The following is a 21,726-nucleotide window of genomic DNA, read 5'->3' on the forward strand; positions in this document are numbered from 1 at the left end:
ATTTTTTTCTTTCTGTAAAAGGCCAGATAGTAAATAGTTTAGGCTTTGCAGACAGTCCCTGTCAAAACTACTCAACTTTGTTGTAACATAAGAACAGCCATAGATAATACATAAATCAGTGAATGTGGATATGTTCCAATAAAACTTTATTTATGAACACAAATCTGAATGTCATATAGTTCACATGTTTCAAATTTTTTTATTTATTTTTAACCATTTGAAAACATAAGACCCACTTTTCGGCTCATGGGGCGTGCACACACAGGCTGCAGGCCACAGTTTGCTGACCTATACTCAAGGGAAATCCCTCTACCCTGAAGCATAAAGAAAACAAATTTCCCCCTAAAAATAAGCATTACAGAAAATACAGACACCTTTATTTAGATTAGTGCATATATTTAATAGTGTGATATTAGAAATACCTTGTTAACACATAGGGAAAAATAATACATTTTAAGCAATAAAACCAAGATTAAAATAGTCCATGATAGCTTTGTCACACAAAACCAATGGTAGTCACTCTCCTCCCCGCGCACAAAAGGTGGCATCACTGGCTTGTTGAGTGGTACATTTTCTTACCTTGCTGCATGTTTTTCAGATAGTTCCTTAGTCATACACATGCTTAGCCTTGTAATGCCATGGGTATGAATCCTCCTTCATTGAATGTAAACCAGCAACTAAAGTGCTTGTTAGCCTGTGAGCCCTACAAACACCCACTCCCATATTCTAGGGCCTGTTTTTCTCTGTCCAGAGCTCTTAGCGTGCTTTATGTCCCAAAGATCCTCAATGATAAGCAGTCCACCATGAAGAATGCTGGTTGGTCATTCCATCTCGTGCTTTGTTCTGATGAGAAATGGGGTAACAAGACAGGACCCACTTTCCGATCACTACTGTGATGTTTGATTTCCCAGAGATTCAAGATACTTCTGTGATGGAAGGATCAGAGAGGCCAGGCTGAGATGGCCAAGGACAGAAAAGGAGGAGGGGCAGAAGAAGTCCACTGTAAACCTAGAGGGAGGGGTGGCCCGGGTGTGATCCACAGGAGACTACGCAGGCCATCTCTCCCTCTGTCCTTGGCTCTCTGGATCCATTAAAAGAAATTCCTCTTAGTCCTGGGAATAGAACCTTCAGGTGGCCCAAAAGTTCCACCAGAATTTGCCCTCCATTCATCAAGGCAGGAGTTCTTTGTTTAGTGGAAAGCAGAATTCTACAGTTTAAAAAATTTGCATTCAGTTCTTGGAGCCACTACTTCTTGGCCACGACCTCTGGGAAGTGACTTAACCTCTCTGGGCCTTCAGAGGGCTATCTGCAACATAAGAATGATAGTATCTCCTCTTCAAGGTTGATTATAAGGATCAATTGAGTATGTAAACTGCATAAGTTATGTACATAAAGCGGTAAATGTTCACTCCCTTCTTCCTTGTTACACCCGATGACTTTACATTTGGGCTGCTGTCCCCTATGCCAGAAATTCACATTTGCATGCAAACAACCATAACCCTGGTCATCTGATAAGGCAGATTCTAGGCTTATGAAGCTCAATACTGGTTTAAAAAAAAATCACATTTTCCTTCTAACACTATAGACAGTATTGAATTGGCTAGTTATACAGAAAGTGTAGGCATAAGCAAAGCAATTATTTTAAAAATAAAATGACACACTTTTTAGTTCTGCCTTTCCCCAGTAAATTACAATAAGTAAAAATAAGATGGTCCCATGAGGATGAATACTCCGGGAGATGACAAAAGCACCTAAAAGCTGAATTTTTTTTAAGAACCCATGGGGAAACATTTTCTCTGGCACTCCTGCCCTGGTGTTTAAATACCTTGCTTCTTCATCAGCAATGCATTCCTAGTTTTCCCATGTGTTACAAAAGCATTGTGCAACAGGATATTGTTTAGGTGTGCTCACACTTGGTACCACAACACTGGTTCTATCTCTCATTCTAATCTTCCCACAAAAAATGCCAAGGGCACCACCAAGGCCACCAGCCTCAGGACCAAGGGCGGATGGGGAACTACCCTGAACCAGTCAACGTAGCAGGCTACAATTAACTCCAGTTAATTGCTCGGGAGTACTGCTTTGTGGGTGGGAATGTTTTAATTGTCTTTCATGTTTGAAATAAGATTTATTCGGCAGAAAAACTTAAATGTATTTTTAAACATATGAAGTGAATACATCTATGTCAAGTTATTTTGGAAAGTACCTGTCGGGGACCAGAGTATCATAACCACGCCATCCAAGTTAAGACTGACTGTATTTGAGAGTTTTGGAATATATACATAATTGCTGAGTCATTATCCCTATCTATGGCAGTCCAAACGCACAGCCTACAGAACATAATAAATGCTTAATGAATTAATCACTTCTATTGCATTTAATGTAAACTGGGGATCCGTTTACATTAGAGAACTATACTGCTAAACAACACCGAGAGGAGTCAGTGTAGTTTTTCTTAGAGAAAGAAAAGATAATGTTACAATGCTACCTTCAACCTACACAGCATTAAGCTCCTCCTCCCCTTTCTATTGCCTCAGTCCTTAGAATACGATTCTTCCTTAGCTCTTGAATGGCCAACAGCTGCTTTCTTGAGAGAGATGAAAACTGCCATTGACATAGCACAGAATTAAAAACCAGGAGGGCTTGGCACTGTGCGAGTGTTGCCGTCAGCACAGAAAGCTTGCTACATGCAAGACTCCGTACCTCCACAGATGACCCGTGCCTCTTAGACAAGCTATTTTAACATACACAGCCATCTGACTGCAGGTCCTACAAGAGAAACCGTGTTTAGAATGCTGTTCCTTAGAGGCAATCACAGCGGCTAAGACAGAAATCATCCCTTTTTAAAACCTTGTTTCATTCACCTTCTCTAAGGTTCTACAGATAGAAATCATTGTTCATCTTTAATATGAGATTGTGCCAGCTACAAAAACTCAAAACTCTTTTAAGTATATACCTTAGAGTTTTACCCAGCCTTTATTTCTATTAACAAGCATCTCAGTTAAAAGAGCAAAGTTTTTGTTTTGTGCCTTCAAAAACCGGTCTTTTAGTACGTGGGGATACACATCTAGCCCACTGGGGAAGAAGGTCAATGAACTATTCTAAAAGAGTGGGTTTTGTGCTGTAACTCCCACTGACTGGTCTTGGATTCAAGGATTCCTGTGGGGTCCTTCCACTTTACAATGAACTGCGCCATTATCTGTCCTTTGAGCAATAACTGAAGGAAGCTCCATTTCTGATGGAACCATTCATGGAAACCTTTGGATTCCCTCTCTCCATCTTTTCTCGGCTGAAGATTGTGTCCTGGTCACTGTCAAACTCAGACTCGGATACCATCAGGCTGGAGTTGTGCTCTGTGCTTCGGTGCTTGATACCTAGAGAGAAGCACAGAAGCATCTGAGGAGGAACGCCGTGATTCACTTCCAGCTGTCAGTCGTTGTGGTTGCAGGTCCTGTGATGAGCACGGAGTGGTGCTCTCCGCCCCTTGAAAGCAATCACTCAAAACAGCAGGCGGTTTGGGTTTCCTAGCAAGTAACTGCAGGGGCTTTGATGCCTCACCCGAGCTTCTGTCCCAGCTTTGACACTCGCCAGCTGCTTGAGCCTGGGCAAGATACCGAACCTCTCTGAGCTTTCAGTCTCCTCCTCTATTCAACTGGAAGATAACAAAGCATCTACCCCATGAGTTTATGCTGAGGATTAAGTGAAATAGTGCATGTAAAGTTCTCTTGGCCCAGCCTTTAGTACATTGTAAGCATCCAACAAACAAAAGCTTCTGTGATTTTACCATTTGGTTAAAATATTTTTGGTAGAAAATATTTGATTTCAGGGGGTCAACCTAAGATACAGAACAGGTATAAGATTCAATTCCTACTCTCAAAGGATTTATGGTGTCTAGCTAGGGGTTTAAGACATAGACTTGGCTGGGCATGGTGGCTCACGCCTATAATCCCAGCCCTTTGGGAGGCTGAGGTGGGAGGATCACTTGAGGCCAGGAGTTCGAGGGTACAGTGAACTATGATCGTGTTGCTATGCTCTAGCCCAGGTGACAGAGCAAGACCCTGTCTCGGGAAAAAAAACAAAAACAAGACATAAAAGGCATAGACTCATGAGAAGATGGCTCATAACAGGTAAGATGTTTTTTAAATTGTATATGAATTAGGAGATAAGCACATATACTTATGGCTGGGGTTGCTTCAGTAATGTTTCCCATAGGGTGATGTTGCAGAACTTTCTCCTTAGTTCAGCTAAAACCAGGCTCTTGTCACACTACCAGGAAAGATTAGGCTCACGGAAACATAGAGGGGTGAGAAAAATGGAATTTATTGGTCAAAAAGGAAACAAAAACTCTCAGCAAATAGAGAGGGGGTCTTGCCAACAACCTCCTGCCTCACAGATTGAATCCCAGGTTACCACACAGAAACTGAAGAGGCCAGGCTCCTCCCCACTGCAAATGACACGAACTTCCTGTGGCTCCATCCTCTTTCCCCAGTGCGCAGGTGGACATTATTTAGGGAGAATCAGCTGGGAAAGGGCAGGGCCTTCACTGGGGACCAGCAGTCCAGTTTTTCAGCCTTCAGGCTGTTTTAGGCTTGGAGGTGGGGTTTCGCCAGGGACTCTTGGCTGTCTCCTGTCTCTATCAGTGAGATTTGAAGAAGAGATTTTAGACAAGAAGACAGGGGAAGGTCATGGAGTACGCAGAAGCATCCGGGAATATTTAGAAAAAAACTAGTTTGTTTGGAGCAAATGATTCATGTAGGAAATAAGGAGAGGCTGGAGAAAGGCAGGGACCTCACAGAAAAGCACATGAATACAAAGTAAACCATGAAGCTTGGATTTTATCCTAAAAGCAGAGAAATGACACTATTAAAATGTTGTTCTGAGACATTAATAAAACCACAGTGTGCAGGATGGAAGACGGACAGTAGACATAGAGGCTGCTGTGGTCTGAATGTTTGCACCCCCACAAATTCATGTGTTGAAATCTAACGCCTAAATGGTGGTACTAAGAGGTGGGGCATTTGGGTGGTGATCGAATGGGATTAGTGCTCACATAAAAGAGGCACCACAGGCCAGGTGTGGTGGCCCACACCTGTAATCTCAGCACTTTGGGAGGCCGAGGCGGGTGGATCACTTGACGTCAGGAGTTCGAGACCAGCCTGGCTGACATGGAGAAACCCTGTCTCTACTAAAAATACAAAAAAGATTAGCTGGGCATGGTAGACAGGTGCCCGTAATCCCAACTACTTGGGAGGCTAAGGCATGAGAATTGCTTGAACCTGGGAGGCAGAGGTTGCAGTGAGCTGAGATTGCACCACTGCATTCCAGTCTGGGGGATAGAGCAAGACTCTGTTTCCAAAAAAAAAGAGGCACCAGAGGCTGCCTTGCCCTTTGCACCATGTGAGGATGCAGTGAGGAGGCACCAACTATGAGGAAGCGGCCCTGACCAGATGTTGAATTCGCCTTCCCAGCCTCCAGAACTGTGGGTAATAAATATCTGTTGTTCATAAGCCTCCTCTTCTGTGGCATTTTGTTAGAGCAGCCCAAACAGACCAAGGCAGAGGCAGTGCAACATAGAGGAAGAGCCCAGCCTCCACCCCACCTTCAGCACTCACCAGCTATGTTACTTGGGCAAGTTGCTAAACTTTCCTTTGCCTCAGTTTCCTCATGTGTAAAATGGGGATAATCATTGCACATACCTCGTACTGCTATGGGCAGGATTAGAATTCAATGGGTAAAGTACTTGAGATGTACCTAGTACATATTCAACATTAAATACCTGTTTATTATTACTATTAGTTCACGGGTGAAACTGTAAGGACCTGAACTGGGGTGGTGATGGTAATGACGAGGAAAGAGGGCAAGAGTCTAGCAAGTGTGGGTGTCTGGAGTGGGGGGCGGTGTGTGTGGAGCACCAGCGACTGAGGTTTCAAACTGGGGCAGTGAGAATGGGGGTTCTATGAATAGAAACAGGAATGTCAGAAGGATGAGTGTATTTTAAGACAAAGATGGGTGAGATAATGCAACCTAAAGCACGTTGAGCTCTTAGGTAAACGTCACTATAATACTTCTGATATTATGCAGTGCAAATGGTGAGCACTCAATGTATGCCACTATTTGTTCTTCCTGTGAGGCTCTTCCTGCCAAAGCCCTATTAGCTACACTCTCTGTACACGATCAGTCATTCTGACCTGAGTGTTCCTACCCGGCATCGTCCATGCACTGATAGAACTCCTTGCACTCCAGTATAATTACCCTCCCTCAGGCTGTGAGCTCCTGTAAAGGCAGGCTCTGTGCTTCCTCCTCTCCCAGTCTCCAGGGCCTAACCCGGTGCCTGTGCACAAGGTAGGCATTCAACACTCACTGTGAACAATGTTTTGCACCTCACAACTCTGAAAAAGATTACATCTTCCATAAAAATTATCTTAGTCATAAGCCCAGAATTATGGAAAATCTATAGAATCGGTGTTTAGCAGCCTCAGAGGGCCAGAGAAGTTTCATTAAGTATGCAACAGTTAATAAACGAGAATGAAAAAGTTAACCGAGGTGGGCAACAGGTGCTCCTAAGCATAGGGATCAATACACTTTGTGAAGAAAGTCAATTTTCTGTAAAGCCTTTGTGTCCATCTTTATCAATGGCTAATTAGATAACGCAGCTGCTGAAAAATATTAGGCTTTAAAGTCCAAATGTCCTCTTGCTGCATTTCTGTCCTAGCAGACCTAAAGGGAACAGCGTTCAGAGCTGAGCTGTGGGAGCGTCTTCAACTGCCCCCCACCCTCCACCCGGGAGTAGAAAAAAAAGCAGGTGCCGGGGACATCTCTGTTTAAAAAGCAGTCTTTGCCCTGTGGTCATTGGTAGGTGCCCAGCTGATAACATTTCATATCCCTCATCCATTAATGCCTCAAAGTATTACACCAAAATTTCATTAAATTTATAATGAACCCACTGCCTCCTGCCCCCACCCCCGCATTAGCATATCCTCAGGACTGATGAAGGTTATTTTTCTTTTTCTTTCTTGAGACAGAGTCTCAGTCTGTAGCCCAAGCTGTAGTGCAGAGGTGTGATCTCAGCTCACTGCAACCTCCACCTCCCAGTCTCAAGCTATTCTTCTGCCTCAGCCTCCTGAATAGCTGGGACTACAGGCACACACCACCATGCCTGGCTAATGTTTTTTTTTTTGTTTTGTTTTGTATTTTTTAGTAGAGATGGTGTCACCATGTTGCCCAGGGTGGTCTCGAACTACTGAGCTCAGGCGCCTTGGCCTAAGTGCTAGGATTACAGGCATGAGCCACTGTGTCCGGCCTGAAGGTTGTTTTTCATCACAGAATCCCAGCCTCACTCTTCCTTCCCAATTAAAGTGCTGACTCCAGCAAATCGTTCTCCCTCTATCCAAGTTAGCCCTCAGGCATACCTAGGTTAAATCATGTAAAGGTGCCAGGCAGTCATTCTGGAGACTGTCTTACCATATTTGGGCCTCAGTTCCATTCTTTCCTGTTCATCCATGTTATCCAGGATGGTGTACTTTGTTTTTTTCCGGATTTTAGTCCTTTTTTGTCTGAAAGGAACAATGAAAAGCTCAACTCAGATCTTTAGAAAGGTAACTGAGAGCTAGGATTTAACGCACAGTAAAGACACTAAAGGAAACATTTTGCCTTTATGATGTGATAGTTGGCGTCTTTTATTAAAGAAACATACACAAGGCCAGGTCAGAGCTCAGAGGGCCATTGTGCATCTTGGAGAAACACAATTCTGGGTATAAACAGCCACATCACTCTTGCCCACCTATCTACAGGTCTCAGCTAAGCCTCAGGCTGCGGTGCCAATTCTCAACACTTGTGCATTGGCCCAGGGAGCTCTTCTTCCTGAGTAATTCCTTATTCAGAAAAGCCTGGATGAGCAAATGTTCCCCTGAACCTGTATCATCCTGCTATGTCCAATGCTGCAGTAATGAAAAGGTGTCATGAACTAGCAATCAGAAAAAAAAATAGCAAAAATTATAATAAATTCCCACAATTAATTAGCAACAGCTGCTCCCCACCTTGTTCTTTTTTTTTTTTTCCTCAACACATGAAAATTATGCTGGTCCCATGTGCCTCATCCTATGTACAGAGACTATTTGAAAATACACATCCAAACCATGCCAAGGCACGCAGAGAACAAAACAGTAATTTCATAGTAAAAAAGCAATTTTCTGGGACCATCATGATCAGAAGCATAGGTCTCAATTTAGCACTTGCTAGCGGGTGACTTAGAGAAAATTATTTGAGACTTTTGTGCCCCCATGTCCTCACCTGTAAAATGGGAGTAAGAATAGTCCCTTTCTCACATGGTTGATGAGAGGACTGAATAAGATAATACAAACAAAGCACTTAGCCATTAATCACAATGGCAAATACTTCATAAATGTTCACAGTTATCACTACTAGCATCATCATCTTCTACTTGATAGACATGTCACAAAGCTGCAGATGTTTAATGCCATGCACAGTAGGGTCACATATGGCTCTGGGAAAACTTAACGGGATTTAGGCCTCTAAGTGCCTGCACCTGGCTCCCTTTCACCAGTCTTACTTTGGGAACGTAATCACAAATAAAACCAAAATAATCTATAAGTGATTTCTGAAAAATAACTATTAAAATACACTCCTTTTTTTGAGATGGAGTTTTGCTTTTGTTGCCCTGGCTGGAGTGCAGTGGTGCAATCTCAGCTCACTGCAACCTCTTCCTCCCGGGTTCAAGCGATTCTCCTGCCTCAGCCTCCCAAGTAGCTGGGATTACAGACATGCACCACCACGCCCAGCTAATTTTGTATTTTCAGTAGAGGTGGGGTTTCTCCATGTTGGCCAGGCTGGTCTCAAACTCCTGACCTCAAGTGATCCACCCACCCTGGCCTCCCAAAGTGCTGAGGTTACAGGCATGAGCCGCCTCGCCCAGATTAAAATATACGTTTTTTAAAAATCACACCTTTGGAGAGCAGTTACAATGTTTCACATGAAAGAGTGGACCTGATGCTCTCTTCTAAGGACAGAGGGTTGAGCATGGGGTTCTGGAAGATTTGGCCAGTGAGGTAGCTTGAGGCTTCTCAGAGGTCAGCTCCATGGAAAAAGGAAACACCTAAAGCAAAAGTTCTCTTTGGCGGTGTTATTGCCTCGCTTACAGTTTCAAATTTATTAAAAATGATTCAGGTAGATTAGATTATTGCTTTACATAATGAAAATAATCAAAACCTACCATTTGTAACAGTATACTTCCAGAACTCCTTCCTCTATTGAGACCTGTAAGGCCACTTAGGTACTTGTGAGATATATATATATACACATACACACGCACATATATATATATCTGTATGTATGTTTTCATCACAGTTCCTGGCTAATAACTCCCACAGCCCTTGTTATAATGCTGGGGCACTTTAGGCCTCAGAAAACAGAATCTCCCTCTCTCTCTCTGACCTTCTCCTGCCTTCTTTCAGCTGCTTTTTATTCTCCCCAAAGCAAGAAACTTCCCCTGCCTTTCTGTCTCGAAGCTGGCTATAAAGACATTCTCTGACCTACTTTGTCTGATTATAGGTCATTCTGAAACCCTCATTTCAGAAAGAGTTCTGCCTCCTACAAGGAGGATGGAGTGCTTTACAGAGAGACTGAGAAGAATCTGGACAGGCCTTGCTGGGCTTCCCCACTCAGCCTGTTAGTATCACATCATACCCTTTTTGTCCAACTACTTTTCTATAAATATCCAATGAAGTCTTCATAAAAGGCCCAAGACGACAGGGTTCAGGGAGCTTCTGGACAGCCAAACATGTGGAGGTTCCTGGAGAGTAGCATGCCCAGAGAGGGCATGGAAGCTCTAGGCCCCTTCCCCATATCTCACCCTATGCATCTCTTCATCTGTATCCCTTGTAATATCCTTTGTAATAAATAACCAATGTGTTTCCTTGAGTTCTTTGAGCCACCCTAGCAAAATAACTGAACCCAAAGAGGGAATTGAGGGACCCAATTTAGAGTCAGTCATAAGCCCAGGTAAAACAACCTGGGGTACGCAACTGGCATCTGAATGGGGTGGGCAGCAGTGTTGGGGACTGAGTCCTTAACCTGTGGGATCTGACGCTATCTCCAGGTAGACAGCGGCAAAAGTGAATTGGAGGACACCCAGCTGGTGTCCACTGCAAAGCTGTTGCTTGACTGGTGTGTGCGAAGAAACTCCCAAACAATGGTCACAGAAGTCTTCTGTATTGATTGTGGTTGAGTGAGAAAACAGTACCGCTCTAGTGAATATAATGTAAGACTGATAGAGAATAACATTAGATATGGTACAGAATCGTTGACCCTCCTAGAAAACACAAGAGCTGCAATGAGAAAAAGCTGCCTCTAATATTCCATTTATTTAGGCACTTATGCTTTGTGGCAGAAAGTGCATTATCATAATAAACAGCTTAGTGGTTTAACAAGCCCAAGTAAACAATTCCTAAGCTGTCAAAACACACTTAGTGTAGGGTCTCTATTTCCAAGGAATAAGCACTCTAGGTACCTTTTGCAGCAGCAGATGCAAAGCCAAGTGAAACCTCCTGTTAGCACAATAAGAGTAAAAGCCAACACTGTCACATAGAATATACTCCACTCTGAAACACAAGAAAACCAAAGTGGACATAGTTACAGGCTATTTGTAGAACAACTTTATTTTGATGGTTCATAACAAATATTTCTGAATCCCTACAAGGAAAGGCCACCTGTGGAGTTGATAACATCAGACTGGTAGCAGAGCAGAGCAAGGTAAAATACAGATAAATCAAGAACTGTAAAACTAAAACTGCCCTGTTTTTATCTATTGGGTTTCAGGGCCTCACGGAACACATATTTCATGCGAACTTGGGAACAGAATAATCTGAAATAACTAAAATTAGTCAATTACATAGTAATGCCTCTTATATAAACACACATGTAAACCACATCAAAATATTCATTCCAGAATGCCAAAAATCACAACCCCTACCCCTGAAAGTTCTGGCTTGGTTTTAATAAAGCATCTATATGGCTGTTTATGGCATGAAGACATTTTTCACGGCCAGAGAGCAATTCAGAAACTACTTGACCCTCATTCCTTCCACATCCTTACTAACGTGAAAAGCTTTCAACAGTAATTCAGAGACAGAGAAGCCCAGTTTAAATCTACTAGGGAGCAAAGTTTATCTCTATTAGGCAGGGTGCGGTGGCTCACGCCTGTAATCCCAACACTTTGGGAGGCCGAGCGGGGCAGATGACTTGAGGTCAGGAGTTTGAGACCAGCCTGGCCAACATGGCAAAACCCCGTGTCTACTAAAAATACAAAAATTAGCTGGACATGATGGCACACACCTGTAATACCAGCTACTTGGGAGGCTGAGGCAGGAGAATTGCTTGAACCCAGGAGGCAGAGGTTGCAGTGAGCTGAGATTGCGCTATTGCACTCCAGCCTGGGTGACAGAGCAAGACTCCATCTCAAAAAAAAAAAAAAAAAAAAGGTTTAACTTTATTAAATGTTATATAATTTCATTGGAATAATGATCCAAGGGCTGGCTATTTTCTGATTTTTATACAGTATTAAATGGGAATATACTTTGGCAGTCAGCTCTTACTATCCTTGGTGCCAATTATGTCCATCTGGTTCCCCAAACAACAAATTTACTTAGTAGACTGCCATTAAAATATAGTTTTCTCCCCAGAAGGGCACCAGCTTGCCCTGCTGTGGCTCCAGTTTTTGGTGCCTGCCTGTGTGAACAGCTGGAAGAGTGGGCCAAATTCTCTTCTTTACCTGATTCTAGAAGATCCATACCAGGGGCCACTTCACCAGAAAATCACACTGAGCCTAAGCCAAGGCAGGTGTAACCTGGAAATGCAGCCCATGGCCCAAGCAATTCTTTCTTAGAAATGCCAGCAACAGTGAGCCAATTCTGCTCTGCCAAAGGGAATTTTCTCATTAGGAAGTTTTATGTAAAAGCCTAAACACACCCCACAAAGTAGATTGTAAGAAGGGTCTTAACTTACTACCAAGTGAGCTGGTTCACTTGGCTTCAGGTGAGAAAAGCACTGAATGTTTATAACTGCAGAGCTAGGCAGATAGTTCTCTTTTTCTATCTTTTCTCTTTTCTTTCCCTCTTTCCCTCCCTTCCCTCCCCTCCCCTCCCCTCCTCTGCCCTCCTCTCCCCTCCTTCCTTCCTTTCTTCCATTTTTTTTGAGACAGGGTCTCACTCTGTCCACTCACTGCAGACTCAACTTCCTGGGCTGAAGCAATTGTCCCAGCTCATCCTCCTGAGTAGCTGGGACTACAGGCACACGCAACCACACTCAGTTAATTTCTTAAGACAGGGTCATACTATGTTGTCCAAGCTGGTTGGGACCTCCTCTCAAGCAATCCTCCCACCTCAGCCTCCTGAGTAGCAGAGACTACAGGCGTGCATCACCATGCCTGGCTTATTTTGTTATTTTTTTGTAAAGGTGAAGTCTCACTATGTTGCCCAGGTTGGCCTCGAATATTAGGCAGATATTTCTGATACCTGAGAATGAGCTGCCTTAAGGCTCCTCACCCAAAGCCTCCTCTATACCAGAACTCACCACAGTTGCTCTCTCCATCCCAGATATAACGCTGTAGAAGGTTCTCCATCCATAAGTGAGAGCAAATGCAGCGCTTTGTGAGGGGGTCGCAGTGACCATGGCCGGAACACTTCAGAAGGCAACCTGCAAAGAGGTGTGTAGGGCTGAGGTCAGCATGCAGAAAAGGGAATCCCTGGATTCAGCTTCTTTTGTATCTTCAGTAGCATAGGTCCCAAATAAAAGCATCTTGTTGAATTAAGAGCCTCTTACAGTGTGGACAGGGGTTCTGGAGATAGTCTCTCATCACTGACAATCTCATCAGAAAGCAAATGGCAGAAAAAGCCAGTCCACACCACGCAGCAAAAGCCTTAAAAATATTGGGAGGCCGAGGTGGGCAGATCACAAGGTCAGGAGATCCAGACCATCCTGACCAACATGGTGAAACCCCATCTCTACAAAAAATACAAAAATTAGCTGGGCATGGTGGCACATGCCTGTAGTCCCAGCTACTCAGGAGGCTGAGGCAGGAGAATCACTTCAACCAGGGAGTTGGAGGCTGCAGTGAGCCGAGATCGCGCCATTGCACTCCAGCCTGGTGACAGAGCAAGACTTTGTCTCAAAAAAAAAAAAAAAAAAAAAAGTTTACTGGCTGGGTGCGGTTGCTCACGCCTGTAATCCCGGCACTTTGGGAAGCCAAGGTGAGTGGATCACTTGAGGCCAGGAGTTTGAGACCAGCCTGGCCAACATAGCGAAACCGCACCTCTACTAAAAATACAGTAAATTAGCTGGGCGTGATGGTGTGCGCCTGTAATGCCAGCTACTCAGGAGGCTCAGGCACGAGAATCACTTGAACCCAGGAGGCAGAGGTTGCAGTGAGCCGAGATCACACCGCTGCACTGCAGCCGGGGCAACAGAGGGACAGAGCTAGACTCAAAAAAGTAGCAAAAACGTAACATTGTCTGGCCTAAGAAAATAATTCTAAGTATTTATCTGGAGTGCAATGGCAATTATTGAGGACATGCCCAAAGATTTATCTACATTATAGCATTATCTTTAAAACCAACCCTAAAACCCATGGATAAGAAACTGGTTGCATAATTATGGAGCATATCCAGGGTAGAATACTATGTGGCCATAAAAATTTTATTGAAGAGAAATTTTAAAGGATTGGGGAACATAATCATAATATACTTTTTTTTTTTAAGAGACAAGGTCTTGTTGCTATGTTGCTGTGGCTGGTCTCAAACTCCTAGCCTCAAGACATCCTCCCTCCTCAGCCTCTGGAGTAGCTGGGATTACAGGCATGTGCTACTGTTCCTGGCTCATAATACGATTTGAAGTTGAAAATCAGATTAAAAATATATATCATGTCATCCTGATTGTAGAGATGGGGGAACTGGAAAAACATATATCAGAGTATTAATAAAAATTTTCTTTGGATGGTGAGAATTTTGGACCTAGAATTTAGAGAATTATTTTCCTCTTTGTGCCTCTCTGGATATTCTAAATTTTGTACAATAAATAAATATTATTTTTGTAGCTAGAAAAAAAAGGAGTTATTGGCTGGGTGTGGTGGCTCAGCAGTTTGGGAAGCTGAGGTGGGTGGATCACTTGAGGCCAGGAGTTTGAGACCAGCCTGGCCAACATGGCTAAGGCTCTACTAAGCCATGATGGTTAAGGCCATCTCTACTAAAAATGCCAAAAAAAAAAGAAAAGAAAAAAGGAGTTATTAAAAATTAAGTTACTCCATATTATAATTGAGAAAGTCAATTGTAGATGGATATATATATATATCTACATAGATAGATAGATAGATAGATAGATAGATAGATAGATATCTGAAACAAATTAAATTTTACTGCCCAAACATTATCATGTCCCTTGTAACTCTCATTTCCCTGGAGTCTACTGAAATAACCACTTCAACATAACAAGAGATTCATGTTACTCATGAAATGAAGATAGAAACAATGGGACTATGAATCATTTGAGTACCCTGGAAGAGGTGGTGAGCATGGAGCTAAGAAAAGAGGCACACCCGGAGAAGGCATTTGCAAGCTGTCTTAAATTTTCAAGGAGCTACATGACATTATCATCACAACCTAAGGCATGATGTCCAAGGTAAATAAATTGTATAAACATGGCTTTTGCAGCCAGTAACACTTATTTGTCTTTAACACTGTTCTTTCTGCCAATAGCCATTATCTTGTGAGTATAATCTTAATTTTAGACCCATAATTATTATTGTTTTCCATTTTTCTTCCAAGACCAAGAGTAGTTGGCAAATGCATGCTGCAGGAAACTCTATTGGAGAAATAAATGTAAAACAAGTCCCTGGATGCTAAAGTGAAAATGTTCACATGTCACTCCTCTTCTATGTTTGTCAAACTTATCCATGATTGGCAAGTCTGATTGTTTTAGAATATTCCATAGGAGACCTACCTGCTGTATCAACCCTCAAGACCTTGAAAAGCAAGAAGTCAGCCTTCTCCTTTGAGAGCCGCATGTGCAGATTTCGGGCCACTTCAGCAGCTTTGAGAACCTTGAAAGGCAGCCCGCTCTGTACATAAAACACAATCACGGTGCTGTGGAGGAGACAATGAGAGAGGACAGCCACATGGTCAGACGGTGACTACCATGACACGCTCACCACAGCATCTGACCTGTGAAACTGGGGAGGTAGACGGCTACAGCTCTGTGGCTTGCCAAGGACAGGGGCATATCTGTGAGCCAAGGAATTGATCTGTTTCTATTCACAAAGCCTCTTCAGTCTCAACGTACAGCTGATCAAAGACAGACAGATCTTCAGATAAAAGAAGCAATGTGTAAATAATGTATCAGTTTTTGAAAATCCTAACCAAATGGGTCTGGAGAGCTATCAGGTTAGTGAACAAGAATGCATCTATGTGCTGGGATGTATGAAATGTTACATCCATGGGGATGGAAGCTCCCATGCACAGGACCCTTCTAGATCTTGCCCTATGTACCTTTTCATCTGGCTGTTCATTTGTATCCTTTAATATATTCTTTGCAATAAATCCATAATGGTAAAAAAACAAAAAGGAGCAATGTATATATGTGTGCAAAAAGACAAATATACACAAAATAACTTGCAGACATGTCTTTCTTTTTACCTTTTTTTGATTGAGATATAACTTACATATCATAAAATTCACGCTTCTAAAGTGTAAATGGAATGGCTTTTAGTATATTCACAAAGTTGCACAACCATCACCACTATCAAATTTCAAAACATCTTCATCACCCCAGAAGGACAATCCACACTCATTAGCACCTCCTCCCCACAGTCCCTGGCAACCACTAATCTGCTTTTGGTCTCTATGGATTTTCCTCTTCTGGACACTTCAGATAGATGGAATCATACAATATGAGACCTTCTGTGTGTGGCTTCTTTCACTTACCATCATGTTTTCAAAGTTCATCCATGTTGTAGCACACATCAATACTTTATTCCTTTTTATTGCCAAATGATATTCTGTTGTATGAATATATCACATTTTGTATCCACTCATCAGTTGGTGGACATTTGAGTTGCTTCCACATTTTGGCTATTATGAATTTGTGCTATGAACATTCATATACAAGTTTCTGTGTAGACATAAGTTTTTCATTTTTATTGAGTATATACCTAGGAGTGGAATTAATGGGTTATATGGTAGCTGTATGCTTAGCATATTGAGGAACTGCCAAACTGTATTCCACAGTGGCTGTACCATTTTACATCCCCACTAGCAATGTATAAATGTTCCAGTTTCTCCACAGGCTCGCCAGCACTTGCTATGGTCTGTCTTGGATTCTAGCCATCCTAGCAGGTGTGACAAGTGATATTTCAACATGGTTTTGGTTGGCATTTTCCTGGTGGCTAATGGTGAGCACCTTTTCATGTGCTTATTGGCCATCTGTATATCTTCTTTGGAGAAATAGCTACTCCAATCTGTATTCATCCCCTAGGGTTGCTGTAAAACACGTCCCACGAAGTGGCTTAAAACAACAGAAACCTCTTCTCACAGTTCTGGAGGCCAGAAGTCCAAAATCAAAGTGTTCTGTTAGTTTTGGTGCTGCCAGCAATCCTTGGTATTCCTTGGCTTGTGGAAGAATCTCTCCAGTCCCTGCCTCGGTCGTTACATGGTGTTCTTCCTGTGTGCCTCTCTCTATGTCTCTTGTCCTCTTCTTAGAAGAACACCAGTCATATTGATTTAAAAGCCCACCCTACTCCAGTATAACTTCTTAACTAATTACATCTGTAATGACCCTATTTCTAAGTAAGGTGACATTCATAGGTACCAGAGGTTAGGGCTTGACTATATTTTGGTGGGGGGCAGGGGGTGGATATAATTCAACCCACGGCAAGTGTTTCATCATGAAAGGGTGTTGGATTTTGTCAAATGCTTTTTCTGTGCCTATTGAGATGATCCTGCGGTTTTGTCCTTTATCCTATTAATGTGGTTTATTACATTTATTGATTTTTATATGTTGAACCACACTTGCATTCCTGGGATAAATCCCACTTGGTTATGGTCTATAAACCTTGTAATAAGTTGCTGGATTCAGTTTGATAGTATTTTGTTGTAGATTTTTGCTTCTATATTCACAAGGGATATTGGTCTGTAGTTCTCATTTCTTGTGATGTCTTTGTCTGATTTTAGTGTCAAGGTAAAACTGGTCTCACTGAATGAGTTGGGAAATGTTCCCTCTTCTATTTTTTGGAAGTTTGTGAAGGACTGTTCATTCTTTAAACATTCTGCAGAATTAATCAGTGAAGCCATCTGGTCTTGAGTTTTGTGGAAAGTTTTAACATTAATAATTCAATCTCTTTATTTGTTATAGGTCTATTTAGATTTTTAAGTTCTTCTCAAGTGAGTTTTTGTAATTTATGTCTGTTTAGGAATTTGTCCACTTAATCTAGGTTATCTAATGTGTTGACATACAATGATCCATAATATTCTCTTATAATCCTCCCCCACCCACATTTTTGAGACTGGGTCTCATTCTGTTGTCCAGGCTGGAATGCAATGGTGTGAACATGGCTCACAGCAGCCTCAACCTCCCAAGTGATCCTCTCACCTCAGCCTCCTGGGTAGCTGGGACCATGGGCGTGTGCCACCATGCCTGGCTAATTTTTTTTTTTTAAGATGGAGTCTCGCTCTGTCACCCAGGCTGAAGTGCAGTGGCGCGATAACTCACTGCAACCTCCGCCTCCTAGGTTCAAGCAATTCTCCTGCCTCAGCCTCTTGAGTAGCTGGAATTACAGGTACCTGCCACCACACCCAGCTAATTTTTGTATTTTTAGTAGAGACGAGGTTTCGCCATGTTGGCCAGGCTGGTCTTGAACTCCTGACCTCAAGTGATCTGCCCACCTCGGCCTCCCAAAGTGCTGGGATTACAGGCGTGAGCCACCGCACCTGGCCACCTGGCAAGATTTTTGTGGAGATAGCATTTCGCCATTGCCCAGGTTGGTCTCGAACTCCTGGGTTCAAGCGATCTGCCTGCCTTGGCCTCCCAAAGTGTTGGGATTACAGGTACGAGCCACTGCATCCAGCCCTTTTTATTTCTACAAAGTCAGTAGTAATGTGCCTTATTTCATGCCTAATTTTAGTAATATGAGTCTTCTCTATTTTTTCTTAGTCAATCTAGCTAAGGATTTATCAGTTTTGCTGATCTGTCCAAGAAACAACTTTTGGTTTTGTTGATTTTCAGACATGTCTTTGATTCAGTATTTGATATTTTACGAGGGAAATATATGATCCATTTTAGAAAGAGTTCCTTAGAAAATAATTAGAACATGTTTAAATCTGGTGTTTTTCTAAGTGAACTTCAGTTCTCTGGAAAACTAACCAAAGTGGAAGAGCTGACAATAGCTAGGCAAATGGAGTTACTGTGAATAGTGGGTTTTCATTCCCATATTCTTTTTCTCCCTCCTCCCACTCCACCCTGAGCTAGATAAGACTTTAAAAGTAAAACTCAGCCAGGCATGGTTGCTCACACTTATAATCCCAGCACCCTGGGAGGCCTAAGTGGGCGAATCACTTGAGGTCAGGAGTTTGAGACCAGCCTGGACAACAAGATGAAACCCTGCCTCTACTAAAAATACAGAAATTAGCCGGGTATAGTGGGGGCACCAGTAGTCCCAGCTACTCAGGTGGCTGAGGCAGGAGAATCACTTGAATCTGAAAGGCGGAGGTTACAGTAAGCTGAGACCATGCCACTGCACTTTAGCCTAGGCAACAGAGTGAGACCCTGTCTCAAAAAATAAAAATAAAATAAAATAATAAATAGATTAAATAAATAAAACTCAATTAAATACAAAGATGTCATGAAAAATAAAGGCCAGAGTTTCAGCCTCATATACTCCCAGGAGATGGCAAATGGTAATCAGTGATCCTTTCACATTGAGAGAAGCCTCAGTCCCCATGAACGTGGGGCAGGGATGCAGCCCAGCTGTGAGACATCCTCTTCACATGCCCCAGACCCCTTGCCCAGCTCTGAAGACACCAGAGCTAACAACCGTCTCCCCTGCTGTTCCCCAGCACCTCCTTCACTCAGAACATTCCCAATCAGCAAACATTTACTGAGAATTTTAGGAAGGACCTAGCATGATGTTGGCCATACTACTGCCCTTTGAGAAAAAAAGTATATGAATGGGATAAAAGTGTGTCAAAAATACAAAAGAAGCAGAGGAATGAACAGTTTTCTGCTAGACTGGGATGAGGTAAGAGCTGGAATTTTGTATGGCCAAGGCCCCGCCTTGGGTGTGCAGCTCCTACCTGAGATCCGAGTGGGCCCGAATCTTCTGGACCTTAATGTCCGAGTCCAGCACGTTCAGCAGCACAGCCAGCTGCCTCACAAGGGTGTCTTTCCGCTGCTCTGTCAGCTGCCCAACACCAACCTGCAGGGTCAGCTCCACCAGGCCACTCTTCCTAGGGTCTGGGGAAAGAGAAGATACAGGATTTGCACTTGGACATTTGCACAGGCTTTAGAGCATAAGGAGCGAGGTTTCTATAGGAGCTCAAAGTTACTCCTATGCCATTTCTACATTTGAGTTGTAGCACTCAGATAAATTCTTCTAAACACCGCAAAGGCCACTATCTGGGAGTACTTTCCCTTGTTTTATCACAGTTTGTTGTTTATAATTTTTTTTCCAGAAGATAATCGGGTGTACCTAATTAGCCTCTGGGCTAGCTGAAAATTTCAGCCTCTTCCACATTTTCCCAGGACCAGAAAGAGAATTTTGCTTCCAAGTGCCATGGGCACTTCCCAGTCCAGTTTATGCTGAGGTCGTTACAGCCACTTCACTGGAGCTGCCTCCCCTCTGTGCCCTGGTATGAGGCCCTTGTGTCCACTTCACATTAAGTCTTTGTCTTCTGGCAGGAAAACAAACGTGAAAAGAAAATCTAGTTGCCAGATAACATTCTCTTTTAAAGAGTGATGAGGCTGGATCTATCTGGGGATACACAACAAGGTGTAAGAGACATCCTCAAAGTGGGTCCAGCCAAGAGCTGGAGCCAGCCACAGGAGGCCTCCCACACCGGTCACGTCTGTCAGCGTAAAGACCCCAAAGGCTGACCAGCCAGAGCCTGCATGGCCAGCTCCAGAGCCCAGGAACTCACCTGGCTGCACTTCCACAGTGGCAGTGTCTGTGTCCGAGGCCCCCTGACTGTCGGTGACTCGCAAGTGGAAAGTGTACACCCCCTCCACCAGATTCGTAAGCTGCAAAGCCGCACCGTGGTCAGAGCCATCGATGACATCCTGCGAAAGAACACGGATCACAGGGCAGCTGTCAATCCTCGGGTCCCAATTTCTGGGCTTCTGTTGATCCTAAACCTCAGTGTCCCATCTTTTTAACACAGGCGTGACTTTAAGAGGGAGGCTGCAGGGGAATGAGGCTGGCGGGATAGCTAAAGACTGGAGAAATCCTCAGCATCTCTTCCCCAAAAAGCACCAGGGGGCACATCCTCAGACAGTATTTCCTGAACTGAGTTTACCAAGCACTTTCCAGGAATTACCAAATAATTAATTGTATCCAACAAAGGGAAAGACCATTTGAATTAGGGCAAGGACGCTGAGAACAAAGCACAGGTTTTCTGGGTCTTATTTTCAAACATAGCTTTACAAAACTCTCATCTTGAATTCCCTCATAATGTATCATGTTCACCTGAAATAACCCAAGACCCTGTGTAGCGTCCTCTGTTCTGTGGGCTTCTAAGCTCCAAAGAATGAGAGAAGAACCTCCCAGACTCCTGCTAATAGAAGGGGTGATAACGAATATGTGCTGTGAACAGAGACTCATTGTTATTACATTTAGAGGCTAATCCCCCATCTAGTTGAATAGTGTTAATTCTAGAAGTGCTTGGAAAGTATAAAGCATTTGGCAGGGCATGGTGGCTCACACCTGTAATCCCACCACTTTGGGAAGCCGAGGCGGGCGGATCACGAGGTCAGGAGATCGAGAACATCCTGGCTAACAAGGTGAAACCCCGTCTCTACTAAAAATACAATACAAAAAAATTAGACGGGCGTGGTGGTGGGTGCCTGTAGTCCCAGCTACTCGGGAGGCTGAGGCAGGAGAATGTCGTGAACCTGGGAGGTGGAGCTTGCAGTGAGCCGAGATTGCACCACTAAGCTCCAGCCTAGGTGACAGAGTGAGACTCGGACTCAAAAAAAAAAAAAGTATAAAGCATTTTCAGTTCCTTCCCTGTGACCACTCCTTAGTACATCTCCAAGAGTAAATCTGTATCTCTCCAGTCCTTAGAAATGGCAGGAATGAAGACGTACATACATTTATGTCCTAAGAGGCAGAGTGATCTAATGGGGGTAAAATGCCTGCCAGGAGCTAAAAACCTAGGTGTGTCTAGTTTGATTAAAAATGGATTAGTTAAGGCTGGGTGCGGTGGCTCACGCCTGTAATCCCAGCACTTTGGGAGGCCGAAGCGGGCGGATCACAAGGTCAAGAGATCAAGACCATCCTGGCCAACATGATGAAACCCCGTCTCTACTAAAACTACAAAAATTAGCTGGACGTGGTGGCACATGCCTGTAGTCCCAGCTACGCGGGAGGCTAAGGCAGGAGAATAGCTCGAACTCGGGCAGCGGAGGTTGCAGTGAGCCGAGATTGCGCCACTGCACTACAGCCTGGGCGATAGA

General features: G+C 43.4%; 1 protein-coding gene across 11 annotated transcripts in view; it reads right to left on the reverse strand.

The window, feature by feature from the left end:
• Positions 1–129: 129 nt before the first annotated feature.
• The window catches only part of KIAA0319 (KIAA0319 ortholog), a 101,966-nt gene continuing 80,369 nt past the window's right edge, over positions 130–21,726 (reverse strand). For 8 of the 11 annotated variants that reach the window (XM_034961547.3, XM_003823197.5, XM_055113223.2 and 5 more), the window contains 7 exons: positions 20,193–20,331; positions 19,350–19,509; positions 15,007–15,149; positions 12,586–12,708; positions 10,526–10,616; positions 7,462–7,553; positions 130–3,374 (listed from right to left, as the gene is read on the reverse strand). In XM_034961547.3, the coding sequence (XP_034817438.2) occupies positions 3,196–3,374; positions 7,462–7,553; positions 10,526–10,616; positions 12,586–12,708; positions 15,007–15,149; positions 19,350–19,509; positions 20,193–20,331 (927 nt within the window). In that variant the 3' untranslated portion in view covers positions 130–3,195. Of the gene's footprint in view, positions 3,375–4,301; positions 4,634–7,461; positions 7,554–10,525; positions 10,617–12,585; positions 12,709–15,006; positions 15,150–19,349; positions 19,510–20,192; positions 20,332–21,726 lie in introns of those variants that run through there. The other 3 variants (XM_034961546.3, XM_055113225.2, XM_055113227.2) reach the window with 3 other exon arrangements.

The sequence above is a fragment of the Pan paniscus genome, chromosome 5 (assembly GCF_029289425.2).
Source record: "Pan paniscus chromosome 5, NHGRI_mPanPan1-v2.0_pri, whole genome shotgun sequence".
Taxonomy (NCBI): domain Eukaryota; kingdom Metazoa; phylum Chordata; class Mammalia; order Primates; family Hominidae; genus Pan; species Pan paniscus.